This window comes from Phacochoerus africanus, chromosome 4, assembly GCF_016906955.1.
Source record: "Phacochoerus africanus isolate WHEZ1 chromosome 4, ROS_Pafr_v1, whole genome shotgun sequence".
NCBI classification, from domain to species: domain Eukaryota; kingdom Metazoa; phylum Chordata; class Mammalia; order Artiodactyla; family Suidae; genus Phacochoerus; species Phacochoerus africanus.
In genome coordinates this window covers 68,746,047-68,773,739 of record NC_062547.1, presented here as the reverse complement: position 1 = coordinate 68,773,739, position 27,693 = coordinate 68,746,047, and the positions used below count along the sequence as shown (strand labels likewise).

Below are 27,693 nucleotides of genomic sequence, written 5' to 3'. Positions count from 1 at the left end.
TCTCCAGGCTCCAACCTCCAGAACCAGGAGGTCTGGGGGTTCCTCCAAAGCTTCCTGTCTCAGCTGCACCCCTCAGTGACCAGCTGATGCTGCATGGATCCTTTTATTTGACCAATCGTTGTGGTAATTACGGTGGTATCTTAGTTTGACTAAGTCCTGCCCAGGTATAGAATAAACTGGCAGGTAAAGGGAGGGATGCAGGGGAAGGAGAGGAGAGATGACGAGCCAACTTCATGAACAATCCAAAAAAGGGAGTTCCCGTCATGGCACAGCAGAAATGAATCTGACTAGGAACCATGAGACTGCAGGTTCAATCCCTGGCCTCGTTCAGTGGGTTGAGGACCCGGTGTTGCTGTGAGCTGTGGTGTAGGTCACAGACATGGCTTGGAACTGACATTGCTGTGGCTGTGGCGTAGGCTGGCAGCTGTAGCTCCGATTCAACCCCTAGCCTGGGAACCTCCATATGCCGCGGGTGCAGCCCTTAAAAAAAAAAAAATCCAAAGAAGGAGGGAAGAGAAAGGAAAGAAAGTCACACCAAGAAGCAGTGTATAAGCCATGGAGAAGGCAGCCCAATAAGTGTGCCCTAAATAAAATACTCGTAGAAGGTAAAACTTGGTATTTTTCAAATCTGCATTTACTAAATCAGGCCTTGACGAGAGGAAGACAGACAAACCGGCTATCTTCTAACTTATGGACAAGAAGGCAGTAAATGCCCATCTGCTGAAGGATGGCATTGTCGGCAGGAAGGGCGAAGCTGGGTTCCTGGTGGCCTTCACTTCTCCCTGGCCTTGTTCGTGGGTGAATTTAGGGATGATCAAGGCAGGTGGGCAAGGCCCTTATACGGTGGTTTTGACCAGAAGCTTCATCAACACTGGCTTTCCCCTTGGGTTAGTCCTGGCCCAGCATCAGGCACCCCTAAACCAGCGGGCTCCCTGACCTCACAGTTCATGCAGGTGAGGAACTGGCTTGGGGTCTGTGTCAGCATTCTGGATAAACTCGAAAATGAACTTCACTTGCCTCTCGTAGGCTTGGACTGAGATTCTCTCATTGATTCCATGCACGCTGAGGGAGGAGAGTCCATTGCTATAGTACAGGTGTTATTACAGAGCGCCCCCCCCCACCTCCCCATTCCCTGAAGCCACTGTCCTTTGACCTCCCAGGGGTAGCATGTGGGCAAGCTGGGAGTGGCTGTTTGTAAGAAGTGAGGTTTCACACGACCTGCTTGGTCATCTGTCCCAGGATCCATGCCCATGGCAAAGAACAGTAGGGGAGGATAAAAACAAACTCGTAGTTCAAGATCACCACTTGCTCTGGAATCCATTAGATCATTTTAACATTATCTTTGTAATTCTAAGGCCAGAGTCCCAGCTAGACTTCTCTCTAAGCCAGCTGCCTCCCCCTCATCATTAGGGGCACAAGTAGTTAGGGAGAGCATCTGCCCAGAGTACTACAGGGTTCTCTACTTCACCTAGGAACTCCACCACCAGGTCCACAACCTCCTCCACAAAACACAACACAACACCAAACCATACATGTAACCTCAAAGATGAAAGGAAATAAAAAATAGCTCCCTTTCCCTGTCCCCTCAACCCCATTAAAAAACAAACAAAAAACTGTGAAATCTGTTCTTCTTTTTCTTTTTTGGCCTTTTTTTTTTTTTTTTGGTCTTCTTTGCCATTTCTTGGGCCGCTCCTGTGGCATATGGAGGTTCCCAGGCTAGGGGTCGAATTGGAGCTGTAGCCGCTGGCCTACGCCACAGCCACAGCAATGCCGGATCTGAGCTGCATCTGCAAACTACACCACGGCTCATGGCAACGCCGGATCCTTAACCCACTGAGCAGGGCCAGGAATCGAACCCCCAACCTCATAGTTCCTACTCAGATTCGTTAACCACTGAGCCACAATGGGAACTCCTCTTTTTTGGCTTTTTAAAGGGCCACACCCATGGCATATGGAAACTCCCAGGCTACGGGTTGAATCAGAGCTACAACTGCCAGCCTACACCACAGCCACAACAACTTGGGATCCAAGCCTTGTCTGTGACCTATGCCACAGCTCATGGCATCACCAGATCCTTAACCCACTGAGCAAGACCAGGGACTGAACCCGCATTGTCATGGATTCTCGTCAGAGTCACTTCCGCTGTGCCACAATGGGAACTCCTAAAATCTGTTCTTAAGCTCATATTCAAATTGTTTTGTTGGCAACCGACTTATGACGAGGAAATCAGAGCTGGATGTGGTAAGGAGCAGAGAGGAAATGGACATCATCCCCTCATACCCTGGGACTAAAAATCTGCTGAAGAACCCACAAAGAGTAATTCACACACAGCAGTTGAAATGTGAGCATGTCTTAGATTCCTACAGTATGTTTGCTTTTGAGAATTCAAAGCATGGACCCACCTTTGACCTCAAATGTGTCTGTATTTCACTGACCGGTAACTGCCAACTCTGGAATCTCCCGTTTTTGGGGAGAAAATGAGATCAGAGGGGATGTACTCTCTCAAAGGGAGGAAGGGGTGGGGACAGCACCCATGACTTCTGATTCTACCAGGTTCCTTCAATCATCTGATGGTCTCTATCTCTGAAAAACAGTCACCAATTCCCACAAGTTTCGGGGAGTGGTGAGATTGTGGAACTGAGGAATGTTGGCCAGTTGGGTTCTACAGTGTCTTTTAGTTTGTGCAAACCCCGGCTTTCACCCATGCTGTGGACTGTCAAGAGAACAGGGGCGTGGAAGGGACAGGTCACATGTAACTCCTCTCTCCCCCAGGCTGTCCAAACCTGTTCCACATACTCACGTGCGGAAGCTCTGCGGCTGCAGGTAGAGGGGGTTGAACAGGTAGATGCTAGTGGTGAGGTTCGAATAGTGTTTGCTGTCTGTGCTGACAACACATGTACCTGGAAAGGGAGAATCAAGAAGAATGGGCTTTTGGAGTTCCCGTCGTGGCTCAGGGGTTAATGAATCCGACTAGGAACCACAAGGTTGCAGGTTCGATCCCTGGCCTTGCTCACTGGGTTAAGGATCCAGTGTTGCTGTGAGCTGTGGTGTAGGTCACAGATGTGGCTCAGATCACACATTGTTGTGGCTCTGCATAGGCGGGTGGTTATGGCTCTGATTGGACCCATAGCCTGGGAACCTCCAGATGCTGTGGGGGCGGCCCTAAAAAGGCAAAAAAATAATAATGTCTGAGGCTGAATTTCTGAGGAGTCATACAGATTTAAGTTGATTAAAAAACCAAGGCTGTTTTTTTTTTTTTTTTTTTTTCTTTCCACACCCGAGGAGTTTGGGGATGCAGAATTTCACAGAAATCCCTTTAAGGGCCTGTGACTAGCACAAGGGTGGGACCTAAGTCTTAGCTTGGAAAATGAGGGCATTCATGATTAAAGCTAGCTAAAAGGGGCATGGGCACAGGTCTTTACATTAGAGCATCTCTTCCTCATATCACAGACCTGAGATTCTCAAACTGTGGTCAGGCGGCCTTTGGTGTCAGATTCACCTGGGGTATTTGTTAAAAGGGCAGATTCCAGGGTCTTCTCCAGAGCTGGTTAACCTGAATCTTTGGGAGTGGGTCCAGATAATCCGCATTTTATTAATTTCCTTAGGCAATCCTCTTTTCCTCCTAATTTTTTTTTTGTTTTTTTTTTAGGGCCGCACTCACGGCATATGGAGATTTCCAGACTAGGGGTTGAATTGGAGCTGTACCTGCTGGCCTACACCACAGCCACAGCCACAGGGGATCCGGCCATGTCTGCCACCTTCACCACAGCTCACGGCAATGCTGGGTCCTTAACCTACTGAGCAAGGCCAGGGATCAAACCCACAACCTCATGGTTCCTAGTTGGACTCATTTCCGCTGCGCCACAACGGGAACTCCTCCTCTTAAATATTGAGGACCACTGTCTATACAGTGAAGATTTGGAAGGTATGCTGGTGAACTGGGGAAGGGGCATAGGGGCGTGCTACTGGGAGAGGTGAAGGGGGTCCGTGCAGTTGGTTCAGCCAGGAGGAGTTTCTGGGCTGCAGAGTCTGAGCTCTGTTGCTGAGCAGTTACCTAGAATGGATCAGAACCAGATTGGGGGGAACCTGGACCCTCTCTGTGGCTCCTCCAGAGGAGGGGGCATCTGGGTCCATCCCCTCCTCCATGTCAGAGTGGCTGGTTTAGGTCAAGCAAGGACCCGGGCTTGGCTGACCTAATTTATTGTTTCTGCTCTTATCCTGTTTGCTTTCTCACTTCCACTCAGAGGGGAAAATACAGTTCCAGTCCCATTAGGAGAGGAAGCAGCCAGCTGTTCTGGGGTGGGGCAGTGGACATCAGATAGGAAACAGTTCCAGCCCCCGCCTCCCCCCAGCCACAGCTGATCAGCTCATTACCTGGGACAACAGTGTTGATTTCCGGGAAGACAGACTGTATGGTCTGGCGGAGCAGCTGGTAGCCTAAGGCTTGATCATCAGAGGGGCTGATGGGTGAGGGGTCAAAGGCATTCAACACGTGGAACTGGACCCGGTCGTCCGCCACAATGTCCTTGGCTAGTTTTAGGACCTTGAGGGAGGACACAAAGGGATTTTGATTTTGTAGTGATCTGCTATCCAAGGACCACAAGGATTCAAGCAATCCTGATTTCTCTCCAGCAAGGCAGAGCCCTGGAGTTTACAGAGGAGACTCGTTTTTTGGTCTTGGTACCTCAATTTCAGCTGACGGGTTGTAGGAGATAGGAGAGCTGGGTCTTCCTGGAAATCTACAGCGTGGTGGATTTAGGTTAAATATCTGGGGGGCTTGCCTCACAGCCACGAGGCAGGTGCGGGGTAGGGAAATCAGCAAATTGCATCCTCTCCCGTGGGTTGTGATCCGTGGGCTGGGTGCAAAGGTAGAAGAGGAGCATGGTGATGTCAACCATCTCCAGGCCGGTGGATGGATAAGGATGACCTCACTTCAGCCTGGGAGCCTCAGACAGGTGGTGACAGGGTCATACACTTTCTTCTCTCTGGGCATCCTTGCTTCCTGTTTGTAACCAACAGCAGTGGAGCCAGGAAGATGAGCTCAACAGACAAAAAGTCAGGAGTTGGGGGGCTGGTATTCAAGGTTTCTCTCTGTGCCTCTTTTCCTCAGGAAGGAACCTGAGGAAGCTTCTAGAAAAGTTGGTCTAAAATGACTAGAGTTGAACTCAGCAAAAGTCCTAGTCCCTGGCAGGATGTAGACCAGACCCTGAGGATCAGGTCACATGGAGCCATGTAGGAATGGACCAGGAGGCTAAGGATGGCTCTCCCCAAACCCACCCAGCCATCCAGGGAAAACCTTAGCACTATGTCAACCCATCCGCGCTACAGTTGCTTTAGAATTATCTCTGCCCTAGAAAGGGGAGCACCTCATAGCTGGGGGGCATTATCTCAAGAGGACCCCTTTTAGGTCAGTGTCCCCTAGAAAAAGCATGCTATTAGCTGAGTCTGGAAAGGAAATGAGGGTTCCTACCTCTGTCTTAGAAACCATCTGAGTCAAACCACACTTCCTGCTCGGGGGCTGGGGGAGGGGTCAACTTAGAGTTTATTTTCACTCCGGCACTTATGTCTCAAATGCTCTAATACAAAAATTAATATATAGTCTGGATATATTCTTTTTTTGTCTTTTCTTTAGGGCTGTACCCGTGGCATATGGAGGTTCCCAGGCTAGGGGTCGAATCGGAGCTGTAGATGCTGGCCCGTGCCACAGTCACAGCAACGCAAGATCCGAGCCACGTCTGCGACCTACACCACAGCTCCTGGCAACGCCGCATCCTTAACCCACTGAGTGAGGCCAGGGATTGAACCTGTGTCCTCATGGATGCTAGTCAGATTTGTTTCCGCTGAGCCATGACAGGAACTCCCTTGTCTGGATATATTCTTGATCCACTGGGAGGTTCCTGGTCATCCCCTATAAGGTGGGTTGGAACTGTGCCTTCTGCACCGTGCCCCAAATTACTTAAAGATTCCTGCCTCCAGAAACTGAAGAGGGCAAAGAGATTGGATCTCCTTCAGTGACAGCCACAAGAGCCCAGGTGTCCCACAAGCTGCTAGGCTAGGTCCAGACTCAAAGACAGGGGTTGTGTCTACCTCATTTTTATATTTCTAGTGCCAAGAACATAAGAGGCATGTAATGGGAGTTCTGCTGGGGCACAGTGGGTTAAGAATCTGATTGCAGTGGCTCTGGTTGCTGCAGAGGTGCCGGTTCTATCTCTGGCCTGGCACTGTGGGTTAAAGGATCCGGTATTGCTGCAACTGTTGTGTAGGTCACAGCTTTGGCTTGGATTCAATCCCTGACCTAGGAACTTCCATATACCATGGGTGTGGCCATTAAAAAAAAAAAAGGCAGGCAATAAGTGTTGGATACCCAAAGTTGTGGGTTTTTTTTGTTTTGTTTTTTTTTTCTTTTTAGGGCTTGTGCCTGCAGCATATGGGGATTCCCAGCCTAGGGGGTTGAATTGGAGCTGCAGCTGCCAGCCTATACCAGAGCCACAGCAATGTGGGATCCAAGCCACATATGCAACCTACACCACAGCTCATGGCAATGCCGAATCTTTAACTCACTGAGCAAGGTCAGGGATCAAACCTGCGTCCTCATGGATGCTAGTCAGATTGGTTTCTACTGAGCCACGATGGGAACTCCTGGATACACAAAGTTTTAAAGATGTGAACAAGAGTTCCCTGGTGGCAGTGGTTTAAGGATCTGGCATTGTCACTGCTGTGCTGCAGGTTTAATCCCTGGCCCTGGAACTTCCACATGCTGTGGGCATAGCCAAAAAACAAGGAAGCAAACAAACAAACAAAAAAACCCCTCAAGAAACAAACCATAAAGATGTGAGCCAATAAAAATAATCATGGGAGTTGTCTTATTAAGGAACTTGCCCAAGGTTGATATAGCTGCTGGGCTGGGTATCTGAATGTGGTCTGACTACACAAGGATGATGCTTTACTGCTTCCAAAGTATCTACAGGTTGAGGCATCGTGGAGTAGAGCCAGAAAGAGGGTGGACACTTAAGATGGATTCCTTAGTGGTATGAATTTTGACCCAGGATTGGAAGGCAGGATATGAAACTGATAGAGAAGAGGCAAGAAGACAGTCTGAGCACGGAGGGGGCATGTACAAAAACTGAGGACTAACACCAAACTTTGTGCCACAGACAGCCACTTAGAGCTGTGTGACCTTGGGCAAACTCCTTGACTCTGCATCTCAGCTTGCTCATCTGTTAACAGAAGGATAATAGTATCATCGACCTGGTAAGGTGGCTGTGAGCATTACTGGAATATATGCGATGGGCTTAAGCTGGTCCCTGGCACACAGTCAACACTCAGTGTAGGTTAGCTGTTATTTGCCTGTTTAGAAAGAGGGACCATCCTAGGCAATAATCCGAGGCACAAGGATGAGACTAAAAGAAGGGACTCATCAATGGTGGGAGGGACCTCAAAGGGCACTTTAGAGGATATTAACCCCTCATTTCTCAGAGCTCCTATAGGCCTTCTAGCGCATCCCTGTGTTATGTTGTTTTCTGTTTTACGCGAAGCTATACTTTCCTCTCTGAATGATAATTTTAAAAAGTGGTAAGGTCTTTAGAGTCAGCAAGACCAGCTTCATCCGGCGTTCCTGTTGTGGCTCAGCAGAAACGAATCTGACTAGTATCCATGAGGACGCAGGTTGGATCCCTGCTCAGTGGGTTAAGGATCCAGCGTTGCTGTGAGCTGGGGTGTAGGTCACAGACACAGCTCAGATCTGGGGTTGCTGTGGCTATGAAATAGGCCAGGGGCAACAGTTCTGATTCGATCCTGACTTAGCCTGGGCACCACCATATGCCACGGGTGCAGCCCTTACAAAGACAGAAAAAAAAAAAAGCAGCTTCGTCCCGCTGAAAGGACATTAGAACATTCATAACAGGCTGTCATCAGCTTGTGCATGAATTGCTCCAGTGGCAGAAAAGCTCACCATCATGTGCTTTAATCCATTCCGCGTGTGAACAACTCTTACAGGAATGTCTTTCTAATAATAACCTGATATATGGCTTCTTGGAGCATCTAACCTCCCCCACCTCTCTCTTTTTTTTTGATATTCTGTATAGTCTGCAGGATATAATATAATATAATATATGCTAGACATAGCCGAATTGAGCCTCTGTTGAGATTACATGGCCTGGGCTCTTGCTGCCTTCATGCTGTCCCCAGGTCTTTGCTGCTTCTTGGGTCTCAGTGTGAAAAACCCCTCAGAGAGGACTGACCACTATCTTTACTTTATTAATTAATTAATTAATTAATTTCGCTTTTTAGGCCACTCCTGCGGCACATGGAGGTTCCCAGGCTAGGGGTTGAATCAGAGCTTCAGCTGCCGGCCTACCCCACAGCCACAGCAATTCAGGATTTGAGCTGCATCTGCAACCACCTCCACTCCTAAATCACTTTGTGACACATCATTCTACGATTTTCTTTGTGGTTCCTTCTCCTCAAAAAAGGACCATGTTGTTCATTTATTTGATCACTTGCTTATTGCTGTCTCGTCCCCACTAGCTCATAAGCACCTTTAGAATGGGAATCTTGGCTGCCTTGGTCACCATTTTCCCAAGTGCTTGGAAGAATGTCGAGCCTGCAGTAGCCACTCAATAAACATTTGAATGAATAGGGAGTTCCTGTTGTGGCGCAGTGGTTAATGAATCCGACTAGGAACCATGAAGACGCAGGTTCAATCCCTGGCCTCACTCAGTGGGTTAAGGATCTGGCGTTGCTGTGAACTGTGGTGTAGGTCGCAGATGCGACTGGGATCCCGCGTTGCGTGGCTGTGGTGTAGGCCAGCAGCTATAGCTCTGATTAGACCCCTAGCCTGGGAACCTCCATATGCCACGGGAGCGGCCCTAGAAAAGGCAAAAAGACAAAAACAAACAAACAAACACTTGAATGAGTAAATGAAGAAAGGAATTTCCTACAAAACACTCAAGCTAGGTGGGCGTCCAGCTTCAGAGAAGCTCATTACCATTCAAGGTGCCATCCTCCAGAGCTCTCCTTTAAGTGGGGCCTCCCTGAAACATCTCCCAGTGGCCTTATTTCTATTTTCTGAGGCCCATTCAGAACAAACTTTCCTTTCTACATGGTATCCTGATACATTTCTCAAGGCTCTTATTCCTCATAGGTGACTGCTGAAGACCTATCTATATCCACACCATGGGAGAGACCAGTTAAAGGTGGAGAGAGAGGACACTTGGGTCAGTGGTTAATGAACCCGACTAGGATCCATGAGGATGAGGGTTCTATCCCTGGCCTTGCTCAGTGGGTTAAGGATCCGGGGTTTCTGTGAGCTGTGGTGTTGGTTGCGGATGCAGCTCAGATCCTGAATCAGCTGAACCAGCTGTGGCTGTGGTGTAGGCTGGCAGCTACAGCTCCGATTAGACCCCTAGCCTGGCAACCTCCATATGCCAAGGGTGCAGCCCCAAAATGACCAAAAAAAAAAAAAAAAGAGGGCACTGGGGGCCACCTCTGTTCTCCCTGAGTCCAGCCCCAAGCTCTGCACACTTGGCCCTATTTCTCTGATGCATAGAATCAGGACATTGAGGGACAGGAGTGACCAGGACACAGAGGTGCCATGTGCTTTGGGGATGATGGGGGCTTTCCATTCCTCCCCTGGGGCAGGTGTGCAGGGTGGGCTGAGGGATTCCAGAGATTTCATCAGCTAGGCAGGGAAGGAAGGCCACTGTGGCAGGCGACAGGAAAGCCAGGGAGTGTGCCAGCACCTGGGGAGATGAAAGCCCCAGCTGGTGGAAAACAGCCCTTGGAAAGGGCATGGAGTTGGAATAAGGCTGGAAAAAAACTAGTGGAAAGAAGCTCAGTGAGGGGAATTCAGTGATTTCCTGGCCCCTGAGCCCCCAGGGAGAGGACAAAGGTTGGCACTGGATGAAAAGCAGCAGATCCCATGGCCTACACTGTCCCAGCTCCCTGCCAAAGCTGGGTGACTCTGGGCAGGCTGTCAACTTGACCCCCACCCTGTGTGAGGATACCTGGCATTCCCCAAGGGGAAGACTCAAGGGAGAAAGGACCCCAGAAATCTAAGTGTGGCAGACCCTCGACACACCTGTCCCTTCCCCTAGAACATTTATCATCCTACAGTTGTTTGATTGCCTCTTTTGATCTTTTTTTTTTTTTTTTTTTTTGTCATTTGTCTTTTTAGGGCTCCACCCATGTGCATACGGAGGTTCCCGCTAGGGGTCTAATTGGAGCTGTTGCTACCAGCCAACACCAGAGCCACAGCAATGCCAGATCTGAGCCACGTCTGCAACCTACACCACAGCTCACGGCAACGCCGGATCCCTAACCCACTGAGCAAGGCCAGGGATCGAACCTGAAGCCTCATGGTTCCTAGTCAGATTCTTTTCTGCTGTGCCATGACGGGAACTCCCTCTTTTGATCATTTTTTGAAGGATCAAATTTACCTTTTGAATTGTTTTTAGCTCGACCTGATGTTTAAGCTGGCCTTTCCTACATCTCTGTGTATTTTTTTTTCTTTTTTGGTCATAGCATCCCACATCAGTGGCTTGATGTGGGATCTCAGTTCCCAGACCAGGGATCAAACCCAGGCCATAGGAGTGAAAGCGCCGAATCCTAACCACGAGACCACCAGGGAACTCCCATGGTCTATGTATTTCTTTTCACCCTTAGCTTTCAGCTCAAATGTCACATCCTTGAGGAAGCCTTGCCTGACCCCTATACAAGGTCTGATTCCTTGTCATATATTCTGCAATAGCACTCAGCCCCCTTTCCTCATAGCACTCTGCATGCTTTGCATTTACACATTCATTTTTACAACATTTAAATTGATGTTCATAGCAGACCATTGCAAGGCTCTGTCCACAACCCTCTTTTTTTTCTTTTTTCTTTCTGTCTTTTTTAGGGCCATGCCCATGGCATATGGATGGTCCCAGGCTAAGGGCTGAATTGGAGCTATAGCTGCTGGCCTATGCCACAGCCACAGCAATGCAAGATCCAAAATGCATCTGTGACCAACACCCCACAGCTCACAGCAACACTGGATCCTTAACCCACTGAGCGAGGCCAGGGATCGAACCTGCATCCTCATGGATACTTGTCAGATTTATTTCCACTGAGCCACGTCGGGAACTCCCCACAACTCTCTTTTGTCCAAACTTTACACACCATTCCCATGGGATTTTATTAACTGTAGAGGTTTCAATCAAGAATACTCCAGCCTCCACCTCTTAGACCTGAGGTATTTATAATTGCCTATTAATATAATCATGTCAAATTTCTTTTTTTTTTTTATGGCTGCGCCTATGGCATGTGGAAGTTCCTGGGCCAGGGATGGAATCCAGGCTGCATCTGTGACCTATTGCCAAAGCTGTGGCAATGCTGGATCCTTAACCCATTGGGCTGGGCCAGGGATGGAACCCATGCCTCCACAGCAACCCAGTCACTGCAGTCAGATTCTTAACTTGCTGTGCCAAAGTGGGAACTCTTCAAATTTCTAAACCATTATGTTTCTGTGTGAATTGGCTCTTCTTCCTGAATTCCCAGTCTCAGTTAAAGGCATCAGCACCTGGTTAACTACCCGGGTTTAAAACTTTGGAGCAGTCCTGCCTCTCCCTCACCCCACATCCATTACCCAGGGTGTCCTGCTGGACCCATCCCTCACACCTCCGGTGGGTGCCTTCTTCTCCATCTCGTGACCACAGCCTAAGTTCAGACCTCCATACCCACTGCCGAGATGTTGCAACAGCTCATCTGTTTCTTCTTACTCGTGCGTGCTTCCTCAGCATCACCTCTAGCCCCGTCTCCCTGAAAGAGAGTCTGAGCCCATCACAGCCCTGTTTGAAGACCTCTGACAGTCCTTGTTTGTCCACAGATTAGAGCCCAAACTCCTTGGCATGGCACACAAGGCCTGGATCCCCAAACTACAACTTCATTTTCATCTCTCATTACTTCTCCCCAGTTTATCCTACACTTAGACTTGACTTTAGCCTTACTCTGAATGCCTTACTTCTGGCAAAGTCCTATTTGTCCTTTAACTTCCAGCTCAGATTTCTAGTGATCAGAAAAGACTTTCTTATTTTTTTTTTTTGTTTGCTCCGCAGCATATGGAGTTCCTGGGCTAGGAATCAGATCTGAACCACAGTTGTGACCTAGGATGCAGCTGTAGTAAAGCCACATCCTTTAACCTGCTGTGCTGGGCCGGGGATTGAATCTGCATCCTGATGCAACAGAGATGCCATGGATCCCGTTGTGCCACAACACAAGACCTAGTTGATCCTCAGAGGTAAAATCATCAGCCCTCTTCTTTGCACTGGTCCTCTTCTTTGTCTGTCCCTCATTGTCACAATCCTAGTATAGTGCGGTGGCTAAAAGCACAGACTTTGGAACTTATGCTGGATGTGTAATCCTGGGCATAAGTTACTTACCTGTTTTATTGGTCTGTTTTCCCTTTTAACTGAGGATAATGTATTTCCTACTTCATCGAGTGATTATGGGGATTAAAAGAGTGTGTGTATACCTAAGCAGAGGGCCAAGAGCATAGCAAGCCCACTATATGTGTTTGTTACTATTGTTATCATCGATATGTGTCATTTATTATTGTTATCTTTCATCTCCCACCTCCAGACTCCAAGTTCCCCTGAGCCAGAGATCTCCTATTGTAGCCAAGCACCTGGAACATAGGAAGCCTTTGAAAAGTCGTGGAACAAATGAGAGACTGGGCCAGCTATGGGACTGCAGGTACACCTGGGTCCTGGCAGCCACACCTCAACTGATGCTGACCCAGTGGTTGGGAACACATGATACATACCTCCTGGACAGTCTGTGCGGGGTGAATCCGGAAGTTGACGATGGCCTGGGCCACAGCGGGGATGACATTTACCTAGAGAGAGAACCACAAACCGTGGCTTGAGCTGACCTCACATCCCCCACACCTGATCCCTGCCCAGGAAATGCCAACTATCACCAGTAGAAGGAGAGGAAGCTACTGCGTTTTTGCATTTGGAGTGGAGAAGCAGTGAGATCCTGCTGTATAGCACAGGGAACTATATCTAGTCCCTGGTGATGGAACATGATAGAGGATAACATGAGAAAAAGAATACAAATATACGTATGAATGGGTCACTTAGCTGTGCAGTAGAGATTGACAGAACACTGTAAACTAACTCCAATGGAAAAAATAAAAATCATTAAAAAAAATACCAACCAAAACAGAAAAAGTCCAAGGCTTAATTTTTTTAGTCAGCCTGTCTTCTCTGCACCCTTGACATGTGGTCATGTTCAATGCCAGAGGTGTGTCTCAGCTTCAGGCCAGACCATCTTGCTTCTTGGTCCTGGAGGGGCTCACAGAAAGCTGCTCATATCAAGATGGCTTTCGGAGTTCCCGACATGGCTCAGTGGTTAACGAATCCGACTAGGAACCATGAGGCTGCAGGTTTGATCCCTGGCCTTGCTCAGTGGATTAAGGATCTGGCATTGCCGTGAGCTGTGGTGTAGGTCGCAGACCTGGCTTGGATCCTGCATTGCTGTGGCTGTGGTGTAGGCTGGTGACTACAGCTCCAATTTGACCCCTAGCCTGGGAACCCCCATCAGCTGTGGGAGCAGCCCAAGAAATGGCAAAAAAGACCAAAGGAAAAAAAAAAAAAAGCAAGACAGCTTTCTCTGTGACTGCTCAATCACCTGTACTTTGGCCATGTGCAGTGCCACTGGCAATCTTCCTTGTGCGCTCTTTCCCAGGGCACCTGGGACATTTCTGCAGCAGTCAAGCATTAGTGCTTCTCAGGATGGGGCACCCAGACCCTTGGCAGGCCCGGTCATGGCATGTTGGATCCCTCAGGGGGTGATCGTGGTGTTGGTGATGATGGTGGTGGTGGTGGTTTCCCAAATCCAATTGCAAAATTTAACTCTAGTCTCTGCCCGACCAGGAAGAACCCAGGACCGATTGGAGGAGAGTTAAGCTATGGAGGGAATTCTTCCTCAGAGGCTGAGAGACAACAGATTCCCCAACTGTGTATCTTTCTTTGAACTGATAGGATGCAAACAAGCATCAGTCTAGGGAGACAGGCGAATGGGGATATCACAATTTAGCTCTGTGATATTGCCTTTTTTGGTTTGTTTGTTTTTTTTTAGGGCCGCACCTGTGGCATATGGAAGTTCCAGAGGCATGTGGAAGTTCCCAGGCTAGGGACTGAATCGGAGCCACTGCTGCCGGCCTACACCACAGCCATAGCAACTTGGGATCCGAGCCAGTCTGCGACCTACACCAAGCATCACCGGATCCTCAACCCACCGAGCGAGGCCAGGGATGGAACCTGCAGCCTCATGGATCCTAGTTGGGTTTGTTAATCACTGTGATTCTGAATAATGACCATCCCTTTGGGCCTCTGTCTCTTATAATTGGGACAAGAACACTCAAAGCGCTGGGAGGAGGATCCAATGGAGTAACAAAGGTGAAAGTATTCTGGAGAGACAAGGACACCATTCAAATACAAGGACACAGCACTGTGAGTTTGGTGAACACTCCAGGCAGCTGGTGGAGATGGCTCGGGTCTGGCCGACACGCTGGACACACCAGTCCATTATGCCAGAAATTCATTCTAAGGCACTGTTCACTTATCCTCATCCTGGGCTCCAGGTTACCAGAACTCCACAAGGCCACATTGTACTCTAGATGAATGGTGCTCCTTGAAGTTGTGCTGGTGGAACTGGTAGAAATGGGAGCGGTCCGGCTCTGTTTAAGATTTCAGAAAGGCCGAGGCCTAGGTGAACTAGCATGGCTGTGCTTGTTCCTTTAAACAAGAGTAGCCCCTTAGTGGGCCAGTCCAACCGGAAGCAGACCAATTTACTGAAAAGTGGTTCTTGGAAAAAACATTTATCAAAGTATTGGTTCACCTGAAACTTATTTCTCTAAAAGTAAACCTCATATAGAATTTACGTTTGCTGGAGTTCCCGTTGTGGTGCAGCGGAAATGAATCTGGCTAGTAACTGTGAGGTTTCGGGTTTGACCCTTGGCCTTGTTTGGTGGTTTAAGGATGCGGCATTGCCATGAGCTGCGGTGTAGGTCTCAGATGACGCTGTGATCCTGCATTGCTCTGGCTGTGGCATAGGCCTGTAGTTGTAGCTCTGATTTGACCCCTAGCTTGGAAACCTTCATATGCTGTGGGCTTGGCCCTAAAAAGCCAAAAAAAAAAAAAAAAGGGATTAATGTTTGCTAGGGCCACCCAATATTCAGAGTATCTGGGGGAAGGACAATGTATATGTTTTAAGTATTGTATACATCACAAATGTTATCGATTTTAAAAATGGCAGGTGTATTTCTCTCATTCTACTCAGGGTAACACTAAGGGGAATATATTCATCATTAAATTTGTAGGTGAATAAATCTTTCAAAATATAAGAATAATAAAAAAAGGTGGAATTTCCTGGTGGCTCGGCATTGTCACTGCTGTGGCATGGCTTCGGTCTCTGGCTCGGGAATTTCCACGTGTTATGGGTCCTGTACCAAAAAAAAAAAAAAAAAAAGAATAAAAAAGGTAGAAAAGGTAGAAGAGAGGTTGGGAGTCTTTCATGTACATGATCAAAGTGCTAAGTAAACATATTACATATTGAATGAGAATAGGTCACAAGAATTGACTCCCAAATAATGCCTCTTCACATCAGTATAACGTTTTTTTTTTTTTTTTTGAAGGGGTACAGACCCAACGAACCTGAGGGAGAACCCTAAAACAAACATATATGAAACTGGGCCAGCAATTTCAGAGGGCTTATAGATATCAGCTAGAACCCCGGCTCTTGAGGCTTACTCATCTGACACAGGACAGTTCTGCACGGGCTTTTCTACTATTCAGATAATAACCACAGAAGGAAGGAGGAGCCAGGAGATATAGCCAAGGGACGTAGACGTGCCTGGGCAGCGAGGAATAGATGTGTGGGAGGAACCGGGGGGCGGGGGGGGGTGTTACCTTGATTCCCGAGTTAAACATGGTGAGTGCTGTGGTGGTCCGGACCAGGGCATTGGTTACGAAATTCCTCTCCATCAACCTAAAGCAAAAGGACCAAGGTCACTCCTTGTCCAATGGGAAGAAAGAACAGGTTATAGGATTCACCTGTTTCCTAAACCTTGAAGATCTTGAAGACCAGGAGGGATGTTCTATATGTGAATTAGAGGTAGTGTCTGGTGGCTGAGGGATGGTTAGTTTGGTCCACTTAAGCCAAGGAAAGGAGACTGGAGACGGGTGGGTGTGGGTTGGGGGATGCGAGGGATGGAAAGATAAGACTTTACCTGCTTACAAGGGGCCGAAAGAGCCACATGTTGCTCAAGAATAAATTGGTAGGGAAGGAAAACTGAAAGGGAAAGAGGCAGGTCAGCAGGATTTCAGAGGGGTCAGCATAACAGGGTCACTGTTCCTGAGGCCCGGCTCTCTACTAACTTTATTAGTTTTTTTTTCTTTTTTGGTCTTTTTAGGGCCACAACTGTGGCATATTGAGTTCCCAGGCTAGGGGTTGAACTGGAGCTGCAGCTGCTGGCCTGCACTGTAGCCATATCAACACAGTGTCCAAGCCACATCTGTGACCTACATCACAGCTCATGGCAATGCTGGATCCTTAACCCACTGAATGGGGCCAGGGGTCGAACCCGTGTCTTCCTGGATACCGGTTGGGTTTGTTACCACTGAGCCACAATGGGAACGCCTCTCCCAACTTTAGAGCTGCTTTGAGGGCTCTCAGCAGTACTCTCAATGGGGAGTGGGAAGCAGCTCCCTCCAGGTGCTGGGTGTTAGGTCTCAGCTTCTCAGCCTGAGCACTCAAATCCCCAAGGAACAAGCCAGGTCCTTGCATCGTGGCTCATCCACTGGCTGGGATGGGCAGGGCGCTGGTCAGCAGTGGGACCATTTCATTATTCTAAAGGCAACTTCTCTGCCCCCTTTCTTCCTCTTCCACAGCTGATCAAGGGTCTGTAGGACTCCTCACACCTCATTTGCCAGTTCCTGCAATGCCATCTTTGTTGGCCCATCTCCAAACATGTTTGGCATTGGTGTCTGTTCCAGTCTGGAAGAGAAATGGAGTTCCCAAGACTTACCCAACTCAGTCAAAGACCAGAAGTCTGGGAGTTCCCATTGTGGCTCAGTGGAAATGAATCCGATTAGGAACCATGAGGTTGAGGGTTCAATCCCTGGCCTCGCTCATGGGTTAAGGATCTGGTGTTGCTGTGCGCTGTGGGGTAGGTCGCAGATGTGGCTCAGATCCTGTGTTGCTGTGGCTGTGGCATAGGTCTCCTGTCACCTCCCCATCACCTCCACCAATCCAACCATTCCAAAATCTCTAAGCACAGATGGGACTACCTTTACTTCACCAGCAAGAGCTGTCCCTGTCTAGCAAGTCCAAGGTAGGGAACCCCCACTTATCACATCTACCACTCTCTGCGAAACTGTCAGTCTCTTCTCCTAACAGTTGAGTTCCTGGAGAAAAGGGACTGTCTGTTTTTTCTACCACTGTACGCCCATCACTTGTATGCCAAAGCCTTGATCATGGTAGAGAGAGAGTCAGTTACATATTTAAGTGAATGAATGTAATTCTTCTTCCCACTCTGCAAGAAAACCGGCCAGGGTCTGTTACAGACCCTGCAGTCCTCACCCACAGCCAGTAGCCTTTGTCTTGGTCCTCCTGTCAGGACAGGGGGAGAATTGAGACAGTTCTTTTCCAGCTTGTGATCTCTGACTTTGGGCCCAGATGCTGGACTATTCCAGCGACCTAACTTAGCTTTTGTCTGCTGGCCCTTGCTTGCTCTGTGGATAGATCCTCTTCTGACCTCTCACTCTCTGACCTCCCTGGCTCCCCCTCCCCCCACCCCCATCGTGGCTTCTCAGCCCAGCTTCGGGACAGGAAGCTTAGCCTCCTCAGACACAAAGTGGGAAAGTACTAGGTCTTCCAGGCTGAGTCTGGCCGGGGAGCAGGCCTAGGAATTGCTTACCGGTTGACAGCGGCTGCAAGGATGCCAATGCTAGTTTCCTTTGGAGGAGCTGAAGAGTGGCCTGGAGTCGTGTTTACTTGCAGCATGAGGTTAATTAAGCCCTTCTCGGAGACTGAAATCCTGTAGGAGAGAATCAGAGAGGGCCCTCCTGACTTCCTCCTGCTCTGAATGATCCCATAGGCCCCCAGGTCCACCTGTGCAGTGGTCTGGTGGGGCCAGGAAGTCAGTTTCATGCTGCTTAAAATTTTTTTTACACTAGAGGAAGAAGGGAAAGAGGAGCTCAGATCTGATCAAAGCTCAGGATGATTAAAGCAAGAAGAAAGAGCTGTCCATGTGATTTGACAATCCCATTCCCAGGCATATATCCAGACAAAACATTCATTCAAAAAGATACATGCAGAGTTCCCATCATGGCTCAGTGGTTAATGAATCCGACTAGGAACATGAGGTTGCAGGTTTGATCCCTGGCCTTGCTCAGTGGGTTAACGATCCGGCGTTGCTGTGAGCTGGGGTGTAGGTTGCAGATGTGGCTCAGATCCCATGTTGCTATGGCTCTGGCATAGGCCGGCGGCTATAGCTCAGATTAGACCCCTAGCCTGGGAACCTCCATATGCCACAGGAGCGGCCCTAGAAAAGGCAAAAAGACCAAAAAAAAAAAAAAGAAAGAAAGAAAGAAAAAGAAAAAAAAGATACATGCACCTCTATGTCCATCACAGCACTATTTACAATAGTTAAGACATGAAAACAAATGTCCATTGATAGAGGAATGGATTAAGAAGTGTAGTACATATATACAATGGAATACTACTCAGCCGTAAAGAGGACAAAAGAATGCCATTTGCAGCAACATGGATGGAACTAGAGACTCTCATACTAAGTGAAGTAAGTCAGAAAGAGGAAGACAAACACCATATGATATCACTTACATGTGGAATCTAAAATAAGGCACAAACGATACTATCTACAAAACAGAAACAGATCATGGATATGGAGAGCAGACCTGTCGTTTCTGGGGGGAAGTGGGAGAGAGTGTGATGGACGGGGGGTTTGGGGCTGGTGGACACAAACTGTGACATTTGGAATGGATGGGCAATGGGCTTCTACTGTACAGCAAGGGAACTCTGTGTGATTGGGTCACTTTGCTGTACAATAGAAACTGAAGAAACACTGTAAATCAACTTTAATTAAAAAAAAAAAAAGTTGGCTCAGCACGGCTCACAGATACCAGGCTGAGGTCACCTCTAATGGAGTGAGAATACCTTCCAAGATGGGGGGTGGGGTACTTTACTTACATGGCAAAGGGGTTCTTAAGGCCGGGAATGAAACCATCAAAGATGAAACTCCCCTCATCCACAATGAAGGCTAGCTGGACGCCCCTTGCCTGTAGAAGGGCTGAGATCTTCTGAGCCCCATTGACCCCCATCACCTGCGGACATTGAACCAAGGGCCACAGTCCTTCTCAGCTAGACCACCAGGGATAGCTCATGGAGCCCCATTCAGTGAGCTGGGGGCTCCAGAGCCACCCCACCCAGTCACAAAACTGGAGTGTCAGACCCCGAAGGGCCCAACTCACCCAGAGTGTGAAGTGATTTGCTCAGGGTCAAAGTTAAGTGGTATTGGTGGAAATAAAACATGTGCCTTTTTTTTTTTTTTTTTGCTTTTCTGGGCCACACCTGTGGCACATATATGGAGGTTCCCAGCCTAGGAATCTAATTGGAGCTACAGCTGCCAGCCTATGCCAAAGCCACAGCAACACCAGATCCGAGCCTTGACTGTGATCTATATCACAGCTCATAGTAATGCTGGATCCTTAACTCACTGAGCAAGGCCAGGGACCTCATGGTTCCTAGTTGGATTTGTTTCTGCTGCACCATGACAGGAACTCCCTAAAACATGGTTCGTTGATCTTCCTGTTATTTCTCTTTCTCCCTCACGGCAGTGGTTTTCAGTATTTAGTTGATGGACTCAGTGCCTGCCTCAGATACTACCAGGGAATTTGTTAAAAATTCAGATCTATGCATATGAAAGAAGCCAATCTGAAAAAAACTACATACTATAAGATTCTACTGTATAACCTTCTAGAAAAGGCAAAACTATGGAGGCAGTAAAAAGATCAGTGGTTACCAGGGTTTGGGGGAAGGAGAGAGGGATGAACTGGCAGACCACTGCAGGTTTTTTTTTTGTCTTTTGTTTTTTTAGGGCTGCACCCGCAGCATATGGAGGTTCCCAGGCTAGGGGTGGAATCAGAGCTGTAGCTGCCAGTCTACACCACTGCCACAATGACACCAGATCTGAGCTGTCTGCCACCTACACCACAGCTCACAGCAACGCCAGATCCTTAACCCACTGAGTGAGGCCAGGGATCGAACCTGTGTCCTCATGGATGTTAGTCGGGTTCATTAACCACTGAGCCATGGTGGGAACTCCCACAGTGGCTTCTTAGGGCAGTGAAAATACCCTGTATGATACTGTAATGATAGCATATATGTCATTATACATTTGTCCAAACCCATAGAATATACAACACCAAGAGTGAACCCTAACATAAACTATAGCTTTGGGTGCTTATGATGTGTCCAGGTAGGTTTATCACTTATAAGAAACAGGCCACTCTGGTGGGGGATGTTGATTTTGGGGGAGGCTGTGCATGTGTACGGGTTGGGGGAATAGAGGAAATCTCTGTACCTTTTTCTCATTTTTGCTGTGAACCTAAAACTACTCTTAAAAAAAAAAAAAAGTCTTAAAAAAATCCAAATTCAGGAGTTCCTGTTGTGGTGCAGCAGAAGTGAATCTGACTAGTAACCATGAGATTGCAGGTGTGATCCCTGATCTCACTCAGTGGGTTAAGGATCCAGCTTTGCCATGAGCTGTGGTGTAGGTCACAGACACGGCGCAGATCCAGCCTTGCTGTGGCTGTGGTGGAGGCTGGCAGCTGTAGCTCTGATTTGACCCCTAGCCTAGGAGCTTCCATATGCCGCGGGTGCCTCCCTAAAAAGAAAAAAAAAAAAATCCAAATTCAGGGCCTAGGCATCTGCATTTTGGTCAAAGTCCTTTAGTATTTATGGCTACAGATAAGTTGGCAAACCACCATGCCATATCCTGGAGACCATGCAGCTGGGGAGCAAAGTGGACCATGGTAAAACATACTCCCTCCCCCAGCAGGGGACCCAGATAGGATGAGGGGGCTCTACCTCCTCATCATGGCCCAGAGCAATGAAGAAAGATCTTCGAGGGATGTAGTTTCTGATGAGCAGAAGTTCCAAGGCCTGCAGGATTCCCTGGGGTACAGAAGGGCAGTGGAAGAGGAGAAAGGCTTATTACCCAAGTGGGAGTACTAAGGCATCAGAGACAATCAGCTGCCTGCAACAGGGCAGGTGGGACTAGGATGGGATAAACTCTTATTTTTTTTCCATTTTTCTTTTAGGGCTGCACCTGCGGCATATGGAAGTTCCCAGGCTAGGGGGTGACGAATCAGAGTTGCAGCTCCCAGCCTAAACCACAGCCACAGCAACACCAGACCCAAGCATCTGTGACCTATGCCAAATTTTATGGCATCGCCAAATCCTTAACCCACTGAGTGAGGCCAGGGATTGAACCCACATTCTCATGGATACTAGTCAGGTTTGTAACCTGTTGAGCCACAATGGGAACTCCAGGAGAGACTCTTTAGACAGAACAAGTTAAATGGTCCCAGGGTGGAGTTCCTTGGTATCTCAGAGGGTTAAGGATCTGTCATTGTCTCTGCTGTGGCACAGGGTTCGATCCCTGGCCTAGGAACTTCTGCATGCCACAGGTGTGCCCCCCAAAAATAAAGTCCCAGAGGATGGGATGTAAGGATGCAGAGCTCCCCATAAACCTTTACCACCTGGAGAAAAGCATCCATTTATCAACGTGAGAGCTGAAAGGGATCTACTCGAATCCCCATTTCACAGTGGAGAAGTCAGGGCCCAGAAAAGGGAAGTGACAAACTGATGGCTGGAACCCAGGTCTCCTAGAGTCAGGGTTCTTCCTGCCATAACCCCCTGCCTCCCAGAGGTTAGCTGAGCTCCCCATCCTGGGTTGATCTTTAGGACCCCAAGGCAGAAGGAACATAGCATTTCAGACCATAAGAGAGTTCTTGTTGTCTATTGTGCCTCGACCGTAGATGAAGCCATCACGTTCCAGCCCAGAGAAAGGGGGCACGTCCCAGCCTTCATCAGGGGCAGGCACCACATCAATGTGAGCTAGGAGCATGTAGGGCTGTAGGCTGGGGTCCGAGCCGTGGACAGTGAACAGGTGGCTATACTCTCCCACGACTTCATGCCGGATGAAGCTGGTTTTGAACACAGTAGGAAAGACTAGAAGCAAAGGGATGAAAAGCAGTGAGAGAGAAAGCCAGACTCAAAAGTATTTTTTTTTTTGGTTTTCTTACCATTTGGTCCTCCCTGCCTCCTCGCCCCCTTAAAACATGCAGCCTCCTTTAGAAAGCCATCGAGACAAAGCCAATCTGATTCCTGATTTGTCTAGACAATCTCTAAAACACCTTTCCCCCATATTTTCATGCACTATTTTTGTAATAACATGCAGATCAAGACCCCATGATTATGACATTCAAGAGCTCAAGAGCTGGCTTGGCCTGACCTCTAATGTCCCAAATACATGTTACAGGGCTTTGCAAACTAGGACTATGTTAAATTTTATTATTTGTTTGTTCGTGTGGCATGCAGAAGTTCCTGGGCCAGGGATTGAAACCACACCACAGCAGTGATAGTGCCAGATCCTTAACTCACTGGGGAACTCCTATTTTTTTTTTTTTGTCGTCTATTGTCTTTTGTCTTTTCAGGGCCACACCTATGGCATATGGAGGTTCCCAGGCTAGGGGTCTAATCGGAGCTGTAGCTGCAGGCCTATGCCAGAGCCACAGCAACGCAGGATCTGAGCCGTGTCTGTAACCTACACCACAGCTCATGGCAACGCCAGATCCTTAACCCACTGACTGAGGCCATGGATCAAACCCACAACCTCATGGTTCCTAGTTGGATTCATTTCCGCTGCCCCACGATGGGAACTCCCTAAATTTTAAATGTAGTAGGCCCCAGTATTCAAATTACTAGGAATTAAACATGACTTTCATATATATATATATACATATTTATATTTCATATTTCACATATATATTATATATATTATATATTTATTTATAAATCAGATATTTTTCTTTTACCAAATAATCCTTTTCAATTACCAAACAATAATATCTGTGTTATATGGAGATAAAAGATTGTTCTGTCTAGTGCACAGCCACACTTTGGCATGCAAGTGTGAGTTTTCCCAAGATCAAGTATTCAGGTTTAGATAGGTATTTATTCAAGTGGCCTTAGATACATAGGAGAAAGAACTTTGATCGCTATCTGGACTCTGGACTGTACTGGAAGAATCCACATAGTCCTCTATGGACACCTGAAAACAAACATACCAAAAAAAAAAAAAAAAAAGCCTAGGAAGAATATGCTTTTACCGTGTCGGCCAGCTTATCTAGCCTATTGTTACTGTACATTTCTTTCTTTTTTCTTCTTCTTTTTGCGTTTCAGGGCCGCACCTGTGGCATATAGCGGTTCCCAGGCTAGGGTCGAATTGGAGCTACAGCTGCCAGCTTACCTGACAGCCAATGCAATGTAAGATCCAAGCCGCATCTGTGACCTACACTATAGCTCATGGCAATGCCGGATCCTTAACTCACTGAGCAGGGCCAGGGATCAAACCTGAGTCCTCATGGATACCAGTCAGGTTCGTTACTGAGCCATGATTGGAACTCCTACACATTTCTTTCCTAATTTTTACCTCCTACTCAGCGAAGACTTCCAACTGCTGGGGGTTGATCCCAAATCCTCTGGTCCCAGAGTACTAAGAGGTGGCTACTTGCTGTGCCTGTGCCAGCCTCTCCTGCCCCTGATACTTTAGAGGGGCTGTTTTTTTATTTGATTTAGGAAAGTTGCCTCACTATTCTCCCTGAGCTCTTTATACGGGGAGTGGGGTGGTCCAAGTCCCCTTTTCCCCCTTAAATCATCCTTCTTTAGCTCATGGGCTGTAGGGTGAGGAGAGAAGGCTGCTGTGATAGTTTAAAGCTGTCAACTGCCTAGAAGCTCAGACATGCATTAGTAATAAATCTGGAGCCGGGCCTGGGTAGGTGTGGGGGTGCGTGTATGGAGGCGGGGTAGAGGGATGAACATGGGCATTGTTCTGGAAACTTGCACAGGAGAATTTCTAGTCCTACCTTCTGATTATATATTTACTGACTGACACATATTCAGAGCAAAGACTGAGAAAGTTCAAACTCCAACCCAACAGCTATGTGCTTTGGTTCTTCAAAAGGCAAATCTATAGTTTCACTCTGCATCCACTCTAACTCCTGGACTCTCCCTTCTATCCCCCCATTTCCCGCCCCCTCTTATGTACAAACTTGTTAAAAGAGGCCCCATGGAGGAGCTCCCGTTCTGGCTTAGCAAGTTGAGAACCTGACATAGGGAGTTCCTGTTGTAGCTCAGCAGTTAACGAACCTGACTAGTATCCATGAGGTTGTGGGTTCGATCCCTGGCCTCGCTCAGTGGGTTAAGGATCTGGCATTGCTGTGAGCTGTGGTGTAGGTCACAGACAAGGCTGGGATCTTCAATTGCTGTGGCCGTGGTGTAGGTTGGCAGCTACAGCCTGTGAACCTCCATGTGTGGTGGGTGCAGTCCTAAAAAGACCAAAGACAAAAAAAAAAAAAAAAAAAGGAACCCAACATAGTTTCTGTGAGGATGGGGGTTCGATCCTTGGCCTCGCTCAGTGGGTTAAGGATCTCACGTTGCTGCAAGCTGCGGCGTAGGTCACAGACATGGTCAGTCACAAAATCAACTTCCTCATCAGCTGTAAAAGAAGGGTCTCCAGTGCTCCCTCTCCTACCCCTTGCCCACAGTTTGTGGCTGACCTTTACGAATGTATTCTCCAAACTCAGCCAGGGCTGTCGTGTTGAGCTCCTTGGGGCTGAAAGACACTGTTGGAATCTGGATGGCACCTGTCAGAGTGAGAGATGGAAGATTACCGATGGTAACAACCGTTGGTATTTCCACAGTCCTGGGACCAAAAAAAAAAAAAAAAAGTTCTTTTGCATTCATTGTCTTCTTGTGGAGGGCAAAAGAATCCTTTAAGGTAGGCACTGCTATTTCCCCTAAGTTGAAGGTGAGGAAGCAAGCTTAGAGGCGGTAGGTGAGCTGCTCAAGATTGTCCAGAAACAAGCAGTAGAGCTGGCATTTAAACCCAGGTGCTTTGAGTTTGTTTTGGCTAACATGGCTCTTAAAAGAAAGCCTGAGGAGTTCCCCTTGTGGCACAGTGGTTAACAAATCCGACTAGGAACCATGAGGTTGTGGGTTCGGTCCCTGCCCTTGCTCAGTGGGTTAAGGATCTGGTGTTGCTGTGAGCTGGGGTGTAGGTTGCAGAGCGGCTTGGATCCCGCGTTGTTGCTATGGCTCTGGCGTAGGCCAGCAGCTTACAGCTCCAATTGGACCTCTAGCCTGGGAAACTCCATGTGCCGAGGGAGGGGCCCTAGAAAAGACAAAAAAAAAAAAAAAGGCTAAATAAACTGCCTATGGGCGATTGAGAACCAGACCCAAGATATGAACTCAGATGTTTTCCCCCTGCTCAGAGTTCTAAACCATGTTGTTATGAGGTCCCTATTTTAGGGTCTTACCTAGCTTTTGCTTTCTTTTGTGCAAAGAGACTCTGGTGAGCGGCTGCCTGATGCCTTTCAGAGAACTGTTTATACTATGATGCTGTGGGAAAGCCCTGCTCTGCCTCCCAGGCCTACCACTCTAGCACAAGCACAATTATATTTAACCACAAGGGTTGGCTTTTGGTCCCTGCATCTGCCTGCACATGCTGCAGTTTCTTTTAATCCATTACTTAATGGAAGGGAAAGACTGAAGCTAAGCCCAGTGGTGAGGAAGGATCTCATTATACCACCCGATGTAGCACTTAGCAGAAATTTTCCTCTTTTCTCCTGGAAAATGCAGATTGAGGAGGTGAAAAAGTTTTTAGCCTTGGTTTGAGGTCTACAGGAGAGATGCCCCTTAGGAAATTAGGAACATCTCACACCCAGTAACACCCCCACCCCTCTTTTTGGAGCCATCTAGAACCCACATGATCCTACAGGTTAATAGATGTCATCCAGTACTCGCTCTGTGAGGTGGGGTTCTGGGGAGTATCTTTTAACTGACCTAAACTCCCAATCTCCCTCGTCTGTGAATAAGATTAAGCTCATTAGGTCTTAACTAACTTCAGCTCATTTAACAAGTGAAAACTATCAAAGGTTAAGCACTGTAAAGCTCCAGGCAATTGGAGGAGGCGATGGGGGTGGGGTTGGGTGGAGCCAGGGCAACGCGGGCCAAGTTGAAGCTTCCAAGGTCAGCAGGGAATGCCAGAGTCCCCAGAAGCCAGGTCTAGGAGGGGAGTGGGGTCTCCAAGCGGGGCACGAGGTGCTGGGAATGAGGGCTAGGGCTCAGCTGGGGGTTGTTGCTGAGCTCAAGTAGCTGATCCCTGCGGCGGGAGAGAGGGGTCACGGGTTGGCCAGAGAAGACAGGGACCTATATCTGAGGATGAGTGGGCGAAGGGGACCCAGGTTCACCTTTTAGCGCTTCCTTCATCGCGACGCGCTCCTCTTGGCTGAACTGAGAAGGGATTCGCGGCGCACTCTGATGCGCCTTGTCCCGTAGGCCCCTCGATCTGGAGATGGTGGCGATACCTAGCAGCAGCACAGCCGCCAGGGCCAGAAGGCAAATGTACGGCCGAGCCATGTTCCACTCAAGTACTCGCTACCAGTCAGCGGCTGCAGTTTGGACCTAAACGCCCAGCGCCCGTGTCCCTCGCCCTGTGCCTACTCCAATTCTCTTAACTGCCTTAGCCCCACCCCATTCCCAGAGATAGCCAATCACCGCTTGCCTGGGGATGTGGGCCAACCAATCCAACGGGATGGCCCTGTCCCAGGCCCGCAAGGCCTTTTGGGGGTTGTGGTTTCTCACTCTGTGGCGAGCAGCTGTAGGAGCAGAGGTGAAGCAGGGCCCCAGGCAATTGGCAGGGTTTGTCTGCACTTGGTTTTCTGCTTAGAGATAACCCCATTTCTAGACGACAGCAGATCAAATTAAAGGGGGAAATGTCAAAATAAGTGAAGGAATTTTTTTGGATCTTCATCTTACTTCTCACTTCATCTGAAGCTTAGGGCCTGACTACCATTTCACTAGATTCCTTTGAGGAAGCTCTCCAGCCCCAGCTTGATTTCTTTTGAAATTGAAACAAGATTGCTCTGTCTATAGACAGTATTTTGAAGTAATAAATCATAGGGTTCGCTTCTGTGTAGGAATTAGCTGAAAGGTTTTTTTTTTTTGCGAACACTGTATTTTGCAACTCTAGGCAAATCCATTAAGACTGAAGAACTTTGAGAAAGATTATGTGTTAATAATTTCAATGTATCCAACAAACTGAAATTTGATAGCTATTCAGAGTAGAGGATCATTTTGAGGAAAAAAAAGCTCTCTTAGGATACAGAGATATAAAATTAGATTTCCTGGAGCCAGAAGAAACCTCTCCTTCCAGATCCCTTGATGCAATTGAATATGTACTGCTCTTACATTTTATTTTATTATTTTATTTAATTTTATTATTTATTTGCTTTTTAGGGCTGCACCTGTGGCATATGGAGTTTCCCAGGCTAGGGCTGGAATCAG

General features: G+C 48.0%; 1 protein-coding gene across 2 annotated transcripts; it reads right to left on the bottom strand.

Annotated features, from left to right (window-relative positions):
• Nucleotides 1-616: 616 nt before the first annotated feature.
• On the bottom strand, nt 617-26,851 carry LOC125125663 (N-fatty-acyl-amino acid synthase/hydrolase PM20D1). Of its 2 annotated transcripts, XM_047776969.1 has the most exons (13): nt 26,598-26,851; nt 24,906-24,992; nt 22,064-22,296; nt 21,151-21,237; nt 19,252-19,385; nt 17,960-18,079; nt 16,962-17,037; nt 16,271-16,332; nt 15,951-16,029; nt 12,800-12,871; nt 4,375-4,543; nt 2,801-2,900; nt 617-1,062 (listed from the first exon to the last, which is right to left on the bottom strand). In XM_047776969.1, exons 1-13 carry the CDS (start codon nt 26,764-26,766, stop codon nt 939-941), a joined length of 1,512 nt encoding a protein of 503 aa, XP_047632925.1. In that variant the 5' UTR covers nt 26,767-26,851; the 3' UTR covers nt 617-938. The 2 variants fall into 2 exon arrangements, with proteins under 2 accessions (XP_047632925.1, XP_047632927.1); XM_047776971.1 differs by lacking the exons at nt 16,271-16,332; nt 16,962-17,037.
• Between the last annotated feature and the right edge of the window lie 842 nt (nt 26,852-27,693).